This window comes from Falco rusticolus, chromosome 9, assembly GCF_015220075.1.
Source record: "Falco rusticolus isolate bFalRus1 chromosome 9, bFalRus1.pri, whole genome shotgun sequence".
NCBI lineage: Eukaryota > Metazoa > Chordata > Aves > Falconiformes > Falconidae > Falco > Falco rusticolus.
Window position 1 is genome coordinate 22,027,816 of NC_051195.1, and position 15,511 is coordinate 22,043,326.

The following is a 15,511-nucleotide window of genomic DNA, read 5'->3' on the forward strand; positions in this document are numbered from 1 at the left end:
TGAAAAAGAGTGAAATACTACCGGCAGCATTTTTTGAAGCAGCATTTCTGAAGTGGGCGGGAATAACCAATGTTTTCCTCAAACGGAAGCTAAAGCAATGATGCATAGATTCCATCATGCATTTTTAATTTGCCTCACATGTCAGTGAGTGAAGCAGCTTGGCTTCAGGAAGATTCAGAATCATAGAATCATTCAGGTTGGAAAAGAGCATTGAGATCATCAAGTCCAACTGTTAATCCGGGACTGCCAAGGCCATCGCTAAACAATGTCACTAAGCACCACATCTGTGTGTTTTTGAAATACTTCCAGGGATGGCCATTCCACCAGCTCCCTGAGCAGCCTGGTCCAATGCTTCACCACCCTTCCAGTGGAGACATGTTTTCCTAATATCCAATGTAAACCTGCCCTGGTGTAACTTGAGGCCATTTCCTCTTGTGCTGTTGCTTGTTATCTGGGAGAAGAGACCGACCCCCACCTGCCTACAGCCTCTGTCAGGCAGCTGTAGAGTCTCCTGAGTCTCCTCTCCAGACTAAACAATGCCAGATGTGGAGGTTCACACAGATACCTGTGATTTTGCCTTTGGAATTGATGTTTTATGGTGGTATTCTTCTGGTACTTAGTTGGTTTGTAGTAAAGCAAATAAGAAAGCATACTTCAGCATGTAGTTATAGAAGTTAGGAAATTAACTTACTTATACAGCAGATACTGAAGTGTGGTTTGCCATTGAAAAAATTGTGAATGAGTTAACAGACGATTACAGTGTAGTAGAAGGATCACCGTTTTTTCCCAGTTTTCCTTGTTTTAGTAGTGCTACCTTGCGCTTTTGTTAAATTTGTTAAGAACATTTACTTCTTTTTATCAAATGAGAAAGAAATTCTAAGTTGATGTATTTGTTTTTTCAATGAAATACTGTGGTGAAATTAATCTAGTTGCATATTACCTGGTTGTACCAAAAGAGGTAAGCACAGGGTCCAGGTATGTGCAGGTATTCTGCCTTGCTGTGCTTGGTGAGGACGAGGGTCAGAGCTTTCAACACCATGTTGCAGTTTAATGAAATGTAGAACCAAGTCATTCTGGGAATGTGAATATGGGATAGAAATAATACAACTGTAGTATTAAACCCTATTGGCTTTTGGCAGTGTGTTATGGGAGCGTAAAGCCACAGCATTATCTGTGGTCTTAGAACTGATCCTATCAGTGACTGTCTGACCAGTTCTGGCATGTGAGTGTGCCCTACATTGTACTTAATGGGAATTTTTTCTTTTCTTTTTTTTGCTTCTATAGTAATCCTGACAGAAATTTTCATGTCTTCATGTCCTTAGGAATTTAGGAAGATTGGTAGGATAACACAAACACATTACGCCTGATGACAGAGAGTGCATGGGAACAAAATCTGACATTTGGTTTAAAAGCTAATGGGTAGTGACAGGGGTGTGCTGTAACAATGTCCAGACTCCCCTGTCGTCTGTTTCAGAGATAAATACCATGAAAAGGTCAGAATGCCTTGAACCAATTTGAGAATTGAGACAGGTGAAGATACTAAGTACGGTAAGGAATACATGATCCTTTTCAGGACACTTTGAAGGTAAACTGCTTGAAAAATACATCTAATTAAGAATATTTTCCAGGAAAAAAAAAAAGGAAAAAAAAAAAAAAGCACTGCCTCTGACAAACTGTTCAGATTGTTACAGTTGCACTTACTGGAAACTGAAAATTCAAGAAATTGATCAATTATTGCTCTAAAATATGGCTAGGTCCTTCTTTTGAGCAAATACAGGAAGTTGAGATAGTCTAAATGTGTTGTTGAAAGGATTAAAAGAGCTACCATCATGATGTTTACTTCTTGCTTTCTTGTTTCTTCTTTTGTTTTGCTGCACCAAAGTTAGAACTTAGTTTGCTGCACACAAGTTAGAAACCTGTACATTTTTTTCACAATTCTAAAAATTTGAGCTGCATAGCCAGACCAATATTTACGTGTTTCTGTTCATAGAGCTTTTATTAGCTAGCTTAGTTTCCATATAACTTCACTGTTAGCTCACTTGATTTTAGACTCTCTAGTGCTCTGTCTACACTTGACTTTTCTCCAGAAAAATACGTAAGCTCAGGGTTTTTTAATGGCTTACATAGCTTCTATGTAATGCAAAGCATCAGACAGACAAAAAAACAAACGAAACGCTTCCCATGAGGAGTCAGATGAAAAGAATCTGTGCAGGAATGTGTTTGCTGCTCACAAATATGTTTTAGATAGAAGATTGAATGAGTTGAGGTAAAATGCCCTAGAAAGTTAAAAGTAGCCAAGGCAAAAACACTTCCAGAAGCTGTAATGTGAGAGAAGGTAGGCAGACAATTTTACCAGGAGAGGTCCAAATGACATTGTAATCAAGTTGAGCTAAGAATCCTAGTATAATTGAGCAACAAAAAAACCCTATTTAAATTCTGAGGTATATTTTTGGACCTCCATGAACTAAATAATATAATCCACAAAACAGAGTAGACTGAAGTGTCTTAATACAGAGTAAATATACATCACACTATCAAACTTCAGCACTAAACTAGGTTTTCAATTTATTATTTGGTTTGCTGGTTTAAAATTTTTAAAAAAATCATGTTTTTGAAGATATAAAAGTTTCACAGTGAATTTAAAGCATATTTGATATCAGGCAAGTTGAAAAATAGGTGAGAGTCTGACATGTTTAGCAGAGGGGAAAAAAGAAGAGAGGAAAAGTTAAAATTTTACTTTGGATGTTAAAAATAGTTATGCTCTGCAATGTATGTGGTATGAGTTCAGCCTCCATTTCCCCCACTGATTGAGATACAGCAAATTAAAAGATATCCTTTTACAATTTGTACCCTTTTTCAGTGTTGTTGTGTATAAATAATGACTTTATTTCAGTCCTGTTATTCTTTTAGTTTGGGGTTGATTTCTGGGTTTTTTGAGAAGCAAACACATTTTGTGGTATGGTTTCATTCTGAAGCAGTGAGCAATGCAATAGAGGCCACAAAGAAATACAGGCAAATCTAAAACTTGTTCAGGGTAACTAAATCAGAAGAGTGGGACAGAAGACATATTATTGAACATCTATTTTGTCAATTTTAAATTACTTTGTCCTTCCCAAATCCGAGGCCATTGGATAGCAATCTTATCTCAGCATGGCACAAAGTGATTGAGGCTGCTCCTTTTTTACACTTTGCTGCCTTCGTGCCCTCTTTTACCATCACAGCTTGTCAGAAAGGGTTTGAGCAGGTTGGGAGGCTTCACGCCGAGTCCAGGCATCCTACAGTGTCTTTGTTGCACTGCAGGAGTGGGGGCCCCTCCTGGTATCCATCCCATCCTGGATGCTGACAAGATACCATTTAATATTTCTGTGAAAACATTAAAGTGAAGATCAACTGACCTAAATTGCACATGGCTGTGACCGTTACAAAAAAATACCTTGTGAATGAACGCAATATTGGTATAGAAATACATTTATTTTTTCATGGTCAAAAGATGTTTGTGCAAAGGAAAGTGTTCAGGAGGAAAGATTAAGATTGTGGATAAGACTGAGTTGCAACTGAGGTGGCTTAAGTGTGTGTTAATTGCTGTTAATCCCATTTCACCCCGAGATTTATGAGGTGCAAGTGGATTATCATGTTAATGCACGGGCCCTTCTTACATTCAGTGACTGTATGTATGTGGATACCCATGCATGTAAGTATTGGAGACATATATTTGAAATCACATATTTGAGAAGGTGTTTTGTTCAAAAGCTCTGGAAGTAAACATTTCATTTAAAATATTTCAGATAAGTCAGCACTGGACAGTAAGGCAATGCTGTGCTAGTCCCATGCAGGTGAGAGTGATAGAAACATACTGTCAGGTACAGTCAGAGCCTGTGGCTGGCAGGGTAATGAGTGTATCAATAAGGTATTGCAAACATCATCAAACAGAAACACCTTCAGATGCTCTGAATCCTGATTGTGTGTTGAAGTCACAGCAGTACCCTTCCTTTTCACTGTGCTGTCGGTTTTCTAAGCCTTTGTTGAGTGGCTTGGACTGGATTGCACTTCTTTGCTAGTGTCGTGTTTTCTCACAAAAATAACTGGCCTTTATTACCCAGTAATGCAAAATTATTGCATAAAAAATGCCCTCGTCTGTCCCCTAAAATGGCTTCAAATTATATGTCTACCACTTAAAAAAAAAAAAAAAAGAAAGAAAAAAGGCACTGTTGTACATCTTACTCATTCAAAAATTGGAAAATAATGAACTTTTCCCCAAAGAAAGCTTAATAGACCTTGTAGTAGAAGATAAAGAACAGTATATTGTCAGCTGCATACCATTGTCTTTTGCCGCTTCACTTCTCTACGGTTCAGCAAATGTTCTTAAGAGACCAACTGTATGTTTTAATTCAGCTGAAGCATTACCTCTGTTGAACCTGATCACCTTAGTTAAATCAGGGAAATGAAATCAATGCGATTACTGTGGTGGTTTTCTGTCCGCTCCCTCTATAGGCTCTCATAGCAAACACAACAGCACTTGCTAATTGATATTGATTTGTCAACTCACTGAATTCAGCTATGTCAGAGGGGAAGTTACAAGGCCATTTCCATTAAAATAACATACTGAAAGTGTGCTTCAGATGCAATGTGGGGTTTGTGTATACACAGTCATGAGTTTTTTTTGTTCAAATTATATGCCTTCAGAAGAAAAAGAAAACAACATAATATATAACGCATCATAAAAAGGTTCTTTATTTTCCTCAGTGGCCTGCATCTCTGACCTCATCAAAATAGCTACAGCTTGAAATGCTCTCAGATGTTACAGCCTTTTTTTCCTGTCTCTAAGATTAACCTTTGCATTTGTAAAATGCACATTAATAAGCTTTTATAGCACTAGTTTTGCAGCTTAATAAATCAGGTAGCAATAATGAATATAATTTCTACTGCTGATAGCACACTTGAGGGAGAAGAATGGGAGCCAGAGTGATCTGCTTTGTGCATGTGTGTGTGAGTAAAAGTGAATTTATCATCTTTTTCTGCAGAAAAGTCAGGTCAGTGTTTCAGTACAGTCACTATTACATGACCCAGTGTGGCTCAGCTTGGAACAGGATTTTCTCCCTGTTATTTGTACAGTGGCAGAACTAGGGATGCTCAGATGAATTGCTATACCTCACCATGTTAAGTGAGATACAGGGTTTTAATTTGACAAACTGGGCCCTCCACAGAAAGCAAAACAAAACAAGTAAATAAAACAATGGAAGATGTTACAAGGAGGGAAGGAAGAATGGATGTACCTTAGCCCTATGAGCCACAGATACGGTTTGCCTTTGGCATCTTTATTACAGGTAGTGTAATCAGGAGCATCAGCAGTCAAGCAGCAGTCCAGTGCCCTAATTGGATTAAGCTGAGAGCAAGAACTCTTTAAGGATTAAGGGAAGAGCAAGAGAAGTATAACCCTTAAGGCAAAGTAAGGGAGCAGTCTGAGAAACAAGGGTCATGGTGAAGGCAGTCTGAATAGCAACTCAAGGGAAGAGTTAGAAGTATAGGTAAACTTCTACCAGTGTTCATGTAGGCAGAAGGCAGTTGCTGCAGAAAGCCACAAAGCACGAAGGCAAGTCCATCATCTCCAGGGCAAGAGGTTGTGTAACAGGCATCATGACCCAAGTTACCCAGGTCTCTCTTTTTTTTCTTTTCTCCTTTTTTCTTTCTCTCTCTTTTTTTTTTTTTTTTTAAGCAATAATGAATAATTCACCGGCTGAAGTTTTTTAACTTAATTATGTATATTCAGTGTAATTATCTAGAACTTTTTCTAGGATGTTTGAACCACCAACATTCATCCCAAAGAAAATGTTTGTAAGACAGAGATTGAGGGCAGATTGTTGGTCTCTTGGTGTGTAATGGCAAAGTTTTGGGTTCAATAGTTAGGACTGCAACCTGGGATTCCAGCTTCCTGCCCTTGGAATGGGAAAATGTGGTATGGGGTAGAGTATTTGAAGAATAGCTGGACGATGGAAGAGGGAATTCATAAAATATTCTCTGAAACAAAAGCAGGTATAGGTTATATCCAGAATGTTAAAGGTCAGTGCGCAACTGAAATACTCCTTAAAGTCTACTCCTATTTAGGAGCCTATCTCAGCATAACCTCATCTGTCTTTTATTGTGTATTTTTGAGTGTAATTTTTTAAAAATTAAAAATATCTGGATAATGCTAGTTTTAATAAAGATGCATCTGCATTTATGGATGAGTGGGAAAACTGCCTTTCAAATTTATTTGTTCACAGGCATGAATAGTTTTAATCATTAATTCAGCCTTTACGTGCTGTGATGAAAACTGGAACCATTTGATTTGAGATGACCTCAAGTGTCTCACTTCTTCATGTTGAAATTGTTTATATTGCTGTTTTAAAGACATTAGCACAGACTGTTCATTTTGAAGTAGTTACAGTTTCCTTGAAGAAACAGCATCTCAAAATGTTACTCATCACATTGTCTGAGGAGATAGCAGTTGAACAACAGAAGAGAAAGACTGAAGTAATTCTTTTCTGCATTTCAGGAGGAAACTCAGTATTTATACATGATGAAACTATGCTGAATATGAAATGCTCGGTTTTCAGTTTTGGTAGGGTATGCAGAACGTGAGATACCGATGTATTAGTAGTGTAATCTTTTTTCTTTCTCTTTCTCTACACAAATCAGTGCTCAGTGAATCAGAAACTATTTACTGAATGCTTAAAAGATATGTATGTATGTATATCTGGGTTGCAGTTGATTTCCTGAAAAGCTTTTAGTACTGAAATGGGTTGGCAGGAAAATTTTTTGATCTTTCTGAAGGGCAGAAATTCCTGTGGAGGTGGCTTTAAAGTGCTTGTTATTTAAATTATTTTTACCATGAATGACATGCATGCATTTCTGATAGATTACTGGGTTTTCTTAGTAGAGGTGTTATAAAAGAACTGTTACGTTCTAAATTTTAATTGCAATTTATCAGTCTGTGGTGGTTCTTGTGTTTCTCTTATTTTCTACTCATTATTCCATGATTTTCCATTTCTCATATCAAAGAACTATTATATCCTTATATTGTCACATCTTGACAGTTGGACTTCTACCTGGTTTTTGCATTTGCAGAGGTGAAGCTTAAGCATTTGCCTTTTTAATACATCTTTCTGTAATAACCGATCCTGTCGTTTTGACAGCCTAATAGATGGTTTAAACTGCTAACCTTAGGAATAAGTTTCAGTAAACTGCTGTTCAGGCAACTGGAACATAACAAATACTTTTGTTCTATTCTGCAGACCCCCACCAGTGAGTGAAAGTGCACCAAAAGGAACTGTGGTCACAGTTGTTACAGCAGCTGCCTTGAACCAGACAATTGTATATTCAATTGTTTCAGGAAATGAAGAGAGTAAGTAGTAATATTTTGGTCTTAGTGGTTATGCTGAGCCTAGTGCGTGCATCAGAAGTCTTCAGGAAGCAGTGATTAGAAATAACACTGCTAAGGTGAAATCCCACTGCATCTGTACAAACAGGAGGGACTTCCATTATCAAGCCTTTAGAGATCAGCTAAAGATCAGATTAGTTAATAGAATTACAATAAAAATTAAAGTAAGTGACATTCTCACTGACATGAAAATTCACATCGGTGCCACATGGTGTGAATTCATGACATACTGAAACAAGAATATGAATCGCTTTGATGTATTTGTACTTCTGGCTTAGAAATCTGTTTTAAGGCATTATAGATTTTGCCATGCTGTAGCCACAAGTATTTGATTAGAGCCTGATGTTTCAACAAAACATCGTTCCTGCATTTGCATCCTTCTGGAGTACTCTCTGTGATCCTTGAAATCTCTACAAAATTGCACTAAATTATTTGGAGAGGTGTGGAAGAATTCCTCCTCCCATCCTCCTTTTTGTGAGAGTAGGCTGCTTATCTTGTGTGCTTTTCCCAGCGTGTCCGCAGGTTGGTTATTCCAGCACCAGGCCAGATTCAGCTGCTGTGCTCCTTTGAAGGTAGCCTCAAAGAGGAGTTATGTGGGCTTTTAGAGGCCTGAGGGAGGGGTGGGAATGACTTTCTGAAGACCATGTAGGAGACCAGTGTCATCACCAGACCAGCAGCACTGAGGCATTAAAAAATTGTTTATGCATCTTAGAAAGTTACTTCTGTTTTTGGTGGATTTCAGATGTGTTTGCTATTAATAACAGAACAGGCGTGATCTCACTTAAAAAGTCTCTGGATTATGAAAGTGTGACAAGTTACGAGCTTCGAGTTCAAGCAGACTCCTTACAAGTGGTACGATCGAATCTGCGTGTCCCTTCCAAAAGTAAGTTTAAAAATCCTTTGGTTTAATTTTTTTTTTTTAATATACATATGAATTTTTTTTTTTTTGAGGATTTTGATAACTGCACTCTAGCTAGTGACCTTGTTTTGTTATCAAAAATACAACAGTGATAATGGATGTGAGCAGCAGAGAATGCATTTCTGGATCTCTATGCTTGCCTTCTATACACGAAGCTGATCAGTCTTGAGCTAAGCACTCACAAATCACGTCAATGTTACACAGCTGTAGGTCTCACAGATACAGTCATGTTTATATATAAACAGAGTGGATGGCACAAATTGAATGTTTTCAGCGTAATTAGGGCTTTTTGTGATGGAATGTCACAGTTACTTTTTCATAAACATTAGCCCAAATACAGACTTCCTCCCTGCTGGGCTGGTAACATTGCAGCAAATGCTGGGACACTACCAAGAGGAATGGGAAACAGATACACAGCACGGGTGACAGGAAGAAAAAGACTCCTTTGGCATCTGTGTGGAGTTTATTGCAGCCCTGACTGAGAACAAACTGAAGGCAAGGACCTGCTGTGACAAAGACAAGAAGGTTCTTTTGCAGCATCTCTAGGCAGGAAGGAGTTTATTTACAAAGTGTTTTGCTTTAGCTCTCTCTCATAATGAGGGTTTTCTTTTTCCTTAGACAGTTTTCTTTTTTTAATAAAAATAATTTGAAGGGTCTTTTGATTATTTTTATCATCCTCCCTATAAAGAAAAGTCTGGGAAATCTGGCTTTCAAACATCTGGCTCACTTAGTGACCTGTCACTTCCTATACAACTTCCTATTTAAGCCACAGTTGGGCCCTAGTTAAAAAAACCCAAACCTTGTACCAAAAAGCATTTCGGTACATGTTTTACACAGACTGTGCTTGTTGTATCAATTTTTTCTTTCTGTATTTTTGGTCTCTGTGAGTGTCAGTTTTTCCCTGCTGTAGCTAAGGAGCATCATAGATACAATGAAAAGAAGCCCAGGGCAGTGGACTGGACTAAGAAAAGGAAGCGAGAAACTGAATATTTGTTTAAAGGCTATGAAATATGACCTCCTTTCATTTCACATTGAATGTAAGTTTATTTCATTGTTCTGCAGTCACAGCTATTTCAGTATGAGCTGTGGGTCAAATCTGTTGCAAGTGGCTGGAGCTTCTTTTTCCCTTCCACTTCCAGCAGTGTTAATCATGGGGCAAATTTCTGGCACTCGATAAAAGCAGGCTTATCCTGACCAAAACCACCCCCATGAACTAACAGGTTGAGGGGAAAACTTTAGCCTCTTTCATTTATAAATGTCCAAGAGATACTGCTGTACCATCTCATTGCATTCACTCTCGTGTGAGCTGAGGAATCCCCAGGAAGCCAGGCTATGGGTACCTGCTGTTTATTGATGTGTGTGTATAATTTATTCAAAAAAGGACATCAAATTCGTACTTTGAAACTATGAAATACAAATGGAGTTCAGAGTTACCTCAGACTTAAGTTTTATGCAGATGACCAGTATTTAGTTACTTTTCAATCCAGGGAGACAGGCAGGGGGAGATACAAACAAAATGCCAGTACTAGACTGTTCTGAACATCAGTGATGTTTGGGCATTTACCAAAGTGTGTACATAATAAAACGTTCTTACAATTTTTGGAAGCCCCCAGTAATATGAGCAATTTTAGTTCAAATGCATTTATTAAAGCATTGCTGGCAGTATGATGCTTTAGGAATTGTGCTGCCACAGACTTTATTTTGATCTGTTCCCTAGGAGGTCTGCATGGCCAGCCAGGGGCAACAAACTTCTGTCAGTCTTTCATCTGTCACTAATGTTAGGCTCTCATCTTTCCACGTGCCCTGAGTAAGAGATAATTCATTGTGTTTGTGTCCAGGCACGGGGAGCACTGGGTGAATTCAGACACAGAGCACAGTGGGATCCCTTTTTCTCCTTTGCTGCAGGGAGAAGTGAGCTGTCGGGTTTTTTGCTTTTGCTACTCACTGGACTCTTTGGCTGACATATTGGCAGGCAGAGAGCCAGAGTGCCAGCCCATTATTGTCAAAAGTGATAAAATTGTCCCATGACAGAGTCTTTCCCACACTGCAGGTTGTGATCCACACTGTTGATAGTCTGAGAGTCACAAAGGAAGGGCCACCCTTAACTAACTGGGCTCATTTTGCTGTCCTTTTTCTATAATTGGTCTTTGAATTATTGTTCTGACGGATACAATAATAGCCATGAATAGTAGGAAACCCAGCTCTAGTTTATTTCATTGCCAGTTTGGTGCATATGCTTAAGAGTATAGAGTATAGATTATAAAGCTCAAAATTCAGATTTTTCAGGGTAGTAATTTGAACAGGATGCAAGTCTGTTTCTTCTGTGTAAAGATTCTACTGTAGAACTTGCTTGCAATACTGAAATTGGTACTTTATGAAAATTTGCTTGCAGATTTTTTTACATTTTGAAAGATATGAGACTTAATGAACTTAAGTATTTGGGAACATGCATAAAATTACATGATACATTATAGCCTGAGACATTTTAAAGGAGATGGCAGTTAAAGTACATTCATCAGGGTTTCCATTACTACCCTCGTAAGCAGCAGCAGAGTTTTGTATTTTGTCATAGATATTTCTTCCTTAGAAATAATTGAGCGTGTGTGTGGTGTAACACAGAGATTATTCAGTAGTCAGAAATTTAATTGTATTAACAGCACACAGAATTTTACATTACTGTTATAGCCACCATCAATGACAGATCTGGAAAGGGAGAGAAAGAGACAGCTAGTGCCAGTTGGCTGCATTTCTTCATGTCTGGGAGGAGTCCAGTTCAGCTTATATTCTGTAAAATGCGTCCCGGCCATATTCAGCGAGGGAATAAAGCTTCCATGCAGTACACAGCTTTTTTTCAAGTCTTTCTCTGACATGAATGAATAGACGAGGGAGTCAGCAGGTTCCAGCAGAGGTCTTTGGGCAGACCCCTCCAATCAGGGAAGCAGTGGCCTCTGTATCCCTCTTCCAACTCATAGTCTGTGCTAGAGCAGTTCTCCCAACTGGGCAGCATTTTTTTAAAAGGTGATGGTTTAATTGTTTTGTTCAGGGATTCTTGATATGACCGGAGTTTGAATTAGGTCCAATTTAAAGGAAGACATGCACTTGCTGTATGTATTTGGATATCCATGACTATACAGCATGGATTACATTTTGAATATGCACTGTGCTGGATGGATAACTAAAGAATGTGGTAGATATATCTTTTTTAAATACTTCACAAGTATCTGGCTGACTAAATCAGTTCTGTATTTGTAATGGAGATCCCTTGACCTCTAGATTTGATTCCTACGTTTGTATGATGTATGTCTTTCCATTTTCTTTGCACCTTTTTCCTTCTTGATGAGTTTTAATCAGGTTAAATACTACTTCTGAGTTTCAGGGCACTGAATTGATGAACTACAGTGGAAGGAGATGAGACAGAATTAATGCACCGCTGTGGACTTTGGTGACATTGAAATGATGAACCGCTTTGGTGATAGGTGACTTTGAATGCTCTTCTCTAGAATTATGTGACATTGAGTTAATACACCACTCTGACACTCAATGGCAATGAATTGCTGCCAGTTCCAGTGTTGGATACCGCTGAATCGGTGAACCATTCTGGAATATGTTGGCAGTGAATTGATGACCTACTTGGGAGCTGCAATGATGAGCCCTTCTGGAGCTAGATAACACAGCACTGATGAACTGCTCAGCCAAAAAGCAGTGCTGAATTTTACAAAACTCAAAAGCTAGGTACAAATTGTTTTTAACTGTGTGGTATTATAGAAGATAATTATATAGAAGCAGGAGTTTGAGTTTTCATCTGTGCAGTGGAAAAGCGGATGATACAACATTAAGTGTAACTAAGCTTGTCACTCAGTGATAGTGCCAACTGATAGCATAGTAATAACTGAATAAATAAATGAGGAGAGAAAGTAAATTTAGACGTCTTTTGGAGTATAAGAACATAAAACCGGTGACTTAAATAGGGGTTTTAATATATGATGCTAAATCATGCAAAATCACACTCTTGCTTTCAGTAGAATCAAATTAAATAAGTTACTTTAACTGAAACTTTATAATATGAAATTACAGTGCATTTTTAGTTCATTTGAATGGAAGAAGAGTTAGGTTTTCCAATGACAGTGAATTTAAAAGGTTGGAATTCTGGCTTGAGGATCAGCAACTGAGGATCCCTGAAAGACCTTCAGTATTTATGGGCTCCTCCAATTCAGTTCAATTTAGCAGCCTGGAGTTTCTTCTGTTTGCTCTTTGCTTATTGGATTGTCTATCACAATAGACCATAGTGCAGTGGTGTACTATAGGTCAAATTAGAATTGTGATTACTGGCTTCCAAATAGAAGCTTTCAGTTGTCCCTTAATGGATAAGATGAATAAATGGAACACCTATATATAAGGGGACCATCACAGAACCGCGTGTGACAGGATGTGTTCTGCAGTTGGGAGATACTGCTTTGTAATCTACCACAGAGCAAGCAGCTCCTTCCCCACAGAAAGAGTTGTGAATTAGTGAGCTGAAGGGAATGTATCAGTACAACTAATCATTTACTAAACCAGAAGTACTTCTTGAACAAGAACAGAGGAAGCATCATCTTTTACTTCATTTGAGCACTGTCAGCAGTTCACAAATTTTTTATCTGCATCTCACGGTCCTGCAGTTTGAAACCCAGGGAAATGTGGTCAGAGCTATAACCTTGTTGTGGCAAGGAAGAAAGGGACAGGCCGAAGCAGAGGGATTTGTGGGAAACCACAATCAGCAAAGCAGCAAAGAGAAAGTGCTTCCTGAACACAGTAAGGAAGAGCAGTGCAGGGGTATAGACAAGCAGGGGTGAAGAGAGGGTTCTACCACTGAACTGCACGTGGTCCCAGTCATAGGAATGAAAGCATTAGTGGGCATCTGGTTCCTGTGCCACAGATGAAACACCCACTGTGGTATGAGACACCAAGGCTTCCCACTTTGATCTGAAGAGAAGGGTACATTTACAAGACAGCCAGAATATGTTAGCTTTTGAACACCACAGACAGGGCCACCCACATTCGTCCGAGTACAGAAGTGGAGGATTCAGTCTCATGTTTTCCAGTGTTCACAGTTCCCAGCATCTGAGAGAAGCACATCTTTTCATTCACCATCTCTGTACATACAAGTCTCTCAGCCTGCTCCCTCACTCTTGCTCACTGAACTGCTGCTGACAGCAGTCGTCATTTGCTCTCTTATCGTTTCTATCTGTGCATAGCTTCACCCGTCCTCTGTGGCTGCTAAGCCAGGTAGTGTCTGGGCTGTTCCAGTGTCTGCAAACAGGCATGGATGCAAACAGATTGTTTAAAAGTTAAACCTTACAGGCAAAAGTGTTACCAGTTGGCACAGTGCTGCATGAAAGGTTTGTCTTCATTAGAAGCTACTTGTGTTAACAGCTTCTTGCTCAATCAGTTGTTGAGAGGGAGGCCAGAGGGAGTATTTTTGACTGCAGGTTGCTCTGCTGTAGATTTTGTCTTGTTTTGATTGTCTTAGCTAAGGCTGACTGTGAGATGCCTCTTCCTCCCAAGTAAGTCATGTTTTCGTGAAAAGGAGGATTTCTTCTGTCATAGACTTGTAAATGCAATGGAACTCTCCCTGACATCCCCAATCTTGTCACCTACTTCTTCATTAGGAAACTTCTGGCATTGCTTGGAGTCCCACTGTCATCTCTCCCACATCCTCTTTTTTATGTTTGCTTACACTTTTGCTGATTTGATTGGCTCTAATTAAAGAGTAACAAAAGAAAGAGCAACAAGCACATATTTCACATTCCTAGAGATGCAGGAGTAATGACAGAACCATATTGTTGGTTTACTGTCTTTTGAAAGGAAATTAAAAGTAAAGCACTGCAAATAATGAATTTTTTATTTTTTTACAGTTGTGTTTGCACTGGCTTGATAAGCAAATTTATTTTTTAAAAGTGGCAAGTGCCATCTTCGTGTTTGCATCCAGCCTGCTACAGGGGAGAACTAAAACATGATACCCATCCAAACTGTCATGGGTGCTGTGGAATTTAGAGTAGCACAATTTTTTGTTAAAAATCTACTTAGAATTCAAGAAGCAGGAGGTAACGTATCTCAAGAACATCAGACCAGCTGAGGAGGGAATACACTTCTGTGTGTTTTCACTTCAATCAGGTGTGCTAAATATTACATTCACTGCCAGCTCTGAACATGTGATCTTGGTAATGATGTTTTTTATTTTGATATCAAAATATTTTTAAGCAAAAAATCACCCTTCAATTTATTATTTACATGTTTTATTCGTTCATTTAGAACTCTCTTTTGCCTTTGGCACAGCCCCAAGCAAAAAGTGGTGCATACTAATTCCCCAGAGGTCTGCAGAGGCGCTGTCCCAAGGAGGGTCGTTTCTGTTGCTCAATTGCTACTGTAACCACAAGTGTGAAGCAGGGCTTTGCTGTAGGCATTGGAGGGAAAATGAATAGCAAATGTCATGTTTTTGGTTTTCTAATCACAACATAAACATTCTGGAATCATAAAGCGAAAAGGGATAAGACCAGTTTTGCAATCAAAATTCTGTGACTGCTCCATACTAATTGGGAATGATAGTTTTACTTAAGTATAAAAATTAATTCTGTAACCCTGTATTATTGACTTTTCAAGTAGCCTTACATATTTAGTGTCAAACATGTTGCAAAAGTTTGTGCTGATGCTGTTTTATAAGCTGGCTGCCACGCCAGTCCCTGAATCCAGGAGACATGACAGATGGACAAAGTATGCTGCAGAGCCCTGAGAGCTGTGATCTGCCTCCTCTGGCACACAGCTCTGGGGTAGTTTCCCTGAAAACCACTGGGACAAACTTCAAATTTCTCTGAGCAACAAAGCAATGTATTTTAGAGAGACTGCATAAAATCTTTTCAGTTCCTTTTCAATTAATTATTTGGTAGAAAAAGATGTTTTATATTTCTTACAATCAGACCTTTGATCAGTGCTGTTCCAAATACATTGCTGTTTACATCTCATCAGAGCTTCTTTTTACACTGTTCTTGATCAGCTACAGCATATGATGAGCTTCTTCAGGCTTTATGGGCATATGCTGATTTAGATCAAAATGCCACTGAAATATATTCAGTGCTGATTCCTATTTGGGTCTGCCAAATTTAGTGAGGCGAGATTGAGCGCAGCTGCAGTTCAGTTTA

General features: G+C 38.7%; 1 protein-coding gene across 8 annotated transcripts in view; it reads left to right on the forward strand.

Annotated features, from left to right (window-relative positions):
• PCDH15 (protocadherin related 15) overlaps window positions 1-15,511 on the forward strand; it is a 442,830-nt gene that overhangs the window by 355,074 nt on the left and 72,245 nt on the right. For all 8 annotated transcript variants that reach the window (XM_037400858.1, XM_037400859.1, XM_037400861.1 and 5 more), the window contains 2 exons: window positions 7,272-7,381; window positions 8,160-8,300. In XM_037400858.1, the coding sequence (XP_037256755.1) occupies window positions 7,272-7,381; window positions 8,160-8,300 (251 nt within the window). The remainder of the gene's footprint in view (window positions 1-7,271; window positions 7,382-8,159; window positions 8,301-15,511) is intronic.